A 4,252-nucleotide genomic window follows, 5' to 3' on the forward strand; every position below is an offset into this window, starting at 1 on the left:
TTCATACAGTAAACAAATGATGTGTACTGTACAGGTCGCCAGTAATGAATCTTAATGCCGTGTGATATACAGAATCCAGTGGTTTGAGTCTAGATGCTGATGCATATTTTTCAAATCACATCACCATAATGTAGCATAGATAAAAGTGTTGCTTCAACAGTCTTTTTTCTTGTGTGTGTTGGGAAGCACACAAGTGAGGGAAGCAATGGACAATCTTAAAACTTATTTATAAAAGATCACATGAACACACTTATTATGGGAGGCTCCGTAAGGTCTCTAAGAAGCCCCACCCCCTTATATCAGATTTATAACAGTGCCAGTTTTGCCCTTAACACATTCTTCTTCCAACTTCTCCAAACTCTGAAACCCACCAACAATGCAGCTGCAGGTCACACTGATGCTCATCTGCCTGCTCTTTCCTGAAGGTATGGAAGACTAAACTGTATATTCAGCTGAACATTCTGGAAGGTTTTTGAGTGAATGTATTGCAGTGCATTAAATACTAATTCAGATTTGCTTCTCTAAATAAGTGTACTTCTAAATGTGCTATATATATATATATATATATATATATATATATATATATATATATATATATATATATATATATATATATATATATATAATTTTATTTTTTTTATAGATTTTCAGAACAATATGATCATATTTTATCCAGATTATGTACATGTCTTATACATTGAATGTAATTAGTACACCATGCTTGTATCCTAAATTATCAGATGTTTGAATTTGAGGATAAAGAAATGATGTAGGATTCTTATTGTCCTTCAGTGCGGGGACTGAAGTGTTATCAGTGTATACCAGTGCCGCCTGGAACCTGCACCCAAACACAGGTTGACTGTACAGATCAGTGTTCCAGCACAACCATGGTCAATTACATGGGTAAGACTGACTCCAGTACAAAATGAATTAAGTGTTTTATGTGTTTATATTTCACTAACTCATGTGTTGTGTTTACAGCTGGAATTAAACAGGATGTGCAAATAAAGAAATGTGCAACTTCACCCGAGTGTGTGAGTGGGAGCATGAACCTGGGTGCTGTGAAAATGAGCTTGAACACAAAATGCTGCAGTACTGATTTCTGCAACAGCCAATCAGTGCCAGGTACTGCCAGAGTTTATAATTAAGTTAGTAATTACACTACCTTACGTTTACAATATCAATAAAGTATCTATGTATCCGTCTGTCCGTCCGTAAATTAAAAAAATACAGCAAAAAATCCAAAAGGGTTTTAAGCTAAGATATGAAAAAATGCAAATGAATGTTTACAGATTTTGTTAATAATCTTTTAAATTAGGTTACCGTAAGAAACTGTGCAGTACAGTAATCTGTATCAGATAATAGAAATCTCAATCCTGCATTTATCTTTAGGATACTTTTTACTTTTTCAAATGCCATATTATCATACCATAGAAAGTCTCATAACTTAATAAGCTTTATCGTGCATTGGCTTATTTTTAGAAAAGGCCAGGTGATGCAAATGTCAAAGCTTTGTAAATTCTGTTGTTTTTTAAATGTTGTCTGGGCTCCTGTAAGCAGCTTTCAAGCACTCAGAACATTACAACTACTGTTGGCCACAAAAGTCTGGAAGACCACGAAAAAGTTGAGAAAACTGCTTTATAGATCAATTAAGGTGTATTGAAATTACAGAAATTCTTATTTTTAGATTGTATTGAATCACAAAATGAACATGGTTTGGACAAAATTAGACTGATTTTAATTAGTAGAAACTATACTTGGGAGTAACAGACAATATTAGGTTCTTCCTAAATTAAAAAAAGTAATAAATGTGTGAAAACAGTTTATGGACTAAATGGAATAAATAATCTTTTTATTTTCTTTGAATGTATTTTTTTGTCTTTGTGTAAAGTGTTTAAATTGATGTTAAAGCAAAATATTAGATTATAACTATACCAGGAAGAGATTTTGATAACTAATATATGTGTAACAAATTAGAGTGTATTTCTTTTAAGGTTGGTCCAAAGTATCTTTTTTCCAAAAAAATATATATATTTAATAGTAGTAACAGTTTCAGGACGTGGATTTGTCTGTTTTGAGTTGTAACATCTTTATTGTTCTGCTTAAAGCTTTGCCCACAGGCTCACCTAACGGGAGGAAGTGCTACACATGTGATAATAATGATTGTACAGGAATTGTGGACTGCGAGGGAGATGAAGATCACTGCGTCAACATCAAAAGTGAGAAAGAGAGGAACTGTTCTTTAACTAAATTTACAACTGAGTCAATACACTATTAATATAAATAAGTTTATGTAGTTATTAAATTATAATTCTTTGGGACTCTCTCTCTCTCTTACAGGTAGTGCTGGAAATGTTAAGGTAACACTGAAAGGCTGTGCCAGCAGAAGTGTGTGTACTGAAGGTCAGGCGAGCATGTCCTCAGCTGGTGTCTCTGGAAGTGTGAACTGCTGTCAGGGGAATCTGTGTAACGGAGCTGAAAGAGTTAATCTGAGCCTCTTCCTCCTCATACTGGGACCCCTGCTCTCCTTCATCCCCTTCTCCTCTGTCCCTTTTTCTGTCTTTTTCTGATGAGCAGATTTGTGTATTAAAGGTGATGAAATGGATTTTGTAATTAAAATCATTTTAATAAAAAGTGAGGAGATGATCAGTGTGCAGTCTTCTTTGCATTCTCCATTAAAATGTTCTTTAGTTTTTTTTCCTATTGGATGGACATGCTTAGGGTTTGGCAGGGTGATTTTATTACACTAGGCCAGGGGTACTTGTTTTAACAATTTTGAAGTTATTTGAAGTAATAATCACTGGTCTTGCAGCTATTTCGACATGGCTGTGTGTTGAGTTATTTTCTATAAAATCTAAATCTCAGTAAATCTGTACTGCTATTGTAAGGGCTCACCCAGAGCGGTTTCTTCAAACTGAAATGAAACTGGAGTAACGTGAGATTTGATTCCTGGCTGCCCATCCAGCAAAGCAGGTGTGGTTTAAAATTACCAGGACAGTTCTAAATGGTCCTGAAAATGATGCCAGGGAGAAGCTGGCTTCCCCAAACAAAAAGCTTCATGCAACAAAAGAGGAAATAAAAGAACTAAAAAAAAAGTGGGAAGTTAGGTCACAATTAGGTGATCTGAGATCTCAAAACAGGAAAGAACAGCAGCCACTTGGCTGCTCACACAGCTGCTATTCTTAGACAGACAAAACATACCAACAATGAACAATAATACTTTATAATCATAAGCACACAAAAAAAAAAGATATATACATTTGTATACGCAGAAATGTGTGTATATGATAAGAGAATGAACAAAGAACAGTGTTGTCTCATGAAAAAAATATATTTGCAGAAACGTGAAAACAAGTATAACAAATTTGAGTGTAACAAGTCACATCATGACCTGCTTCAAAAGTGATGTCATAGCAACAATTAACAAATAACACATTATAATCATAAGCACGCACAAAAAAAGGAACAATAAACATTGTTGTGTCATGAAAAAAATACAATATAATATAATATAAGATAATATTTGAAGAAACGAGTAACAAGTATAACAATTTACTAGTGTAACAAGTCACATTATGATCTGCTTCAAAAGTGATGTAAACACCAGCTTTTTGTTCCTAAGGAATCCTAGCCTATTTTTCATGGCCAGTGTTCTGGGTATTTTGGGTATTATAACATTCACAGTGCTGGTTGGAAAAAGTATGTGAACCCCTAGGCTAATGACTTTTTAAGAGCTAATTGGAGCCAGGATGTGATGAGATTGGATGTATTGGTTAAAGCTGCCCTGCCCTTTAAAAAACACACTAGTTTTGAGTTTGCTGTTCTTATAAAGCATTGCTTGATGTGAATCATGCCTCACACAAAAGAGCTCTCAGCAGACCTACGTTCAAGAATTGTTGACTGCATGAAGCTGGAAATGGTTACAAAAGTATCTCTGGAAGTCTTGATGTTCATGTGTCCACGGTATAACACAGATGGTCTACAAATGGAGAAAGTTTAGCACTGTTGCTACTTCTCCTTGACTTGGTCGTCCTGTAAAGATGACTGAAAGAGCACAGCGCAGAATGATCAGTGAGGTGAGGAAGAAAAACTTACAGAAATCTCTGGCACATGCTAACATTTTTGTTGACAAATCAATAAGGAAAACATTAAACAAGAATGGAGTTCATGGGAGGACACCACGGAAGATGCCACTGCTGTCCAAAAAAAACTTTGCTGCACATTTGAAGTTTGCGAAAGCGCACCTGGATGT

General features: G+C 35.1%; 1 protein-coding gene across 1 annotated transcript; it reads left to right on the top strand.

The window, feature by feature from the left end:
* Positions 1–274: 274 nt before the first annotated feature.
* Positions 275–2,649, top strand: LOC125780612 (urokinase plasminogen activator surface receptor-like). The gene is made up of 5 exons (XM_049463069.1): positions 275–425; positions 793–903; positions 982–1,125; positions 2,109–2,219; positions 2,341–2,649. The coding sequence occupies exons 1-5, from the start codon at positions 377–379 to the stop codon at positions 2,568–2,570; spliced, it is 645 nt and encodes a 214-aa protein (XP_049319026.1). The 5' UTR covers positions 275–376; the 3' UTR covers positions 2,571–2,649.
* Positions 2,650–4,252: the final 1,603 nt, after the last annotated feature.

The sequence above is a fragment of the Astyanax mexicanus genome, chromosome 13, assembly GCF_023375975.1.
Source record: "Astyanax mexicanus isolate ESR-SI-001 chromosome 13, AstMex3_surface, whole genome shotgun sequence".
Lineage (NCBI taxonomy): Eukaryota > Metazoa > Chordata > Actinopteri > Characiformes > Acestrorhamphidae > Astyanax > Astyanax mexicanus.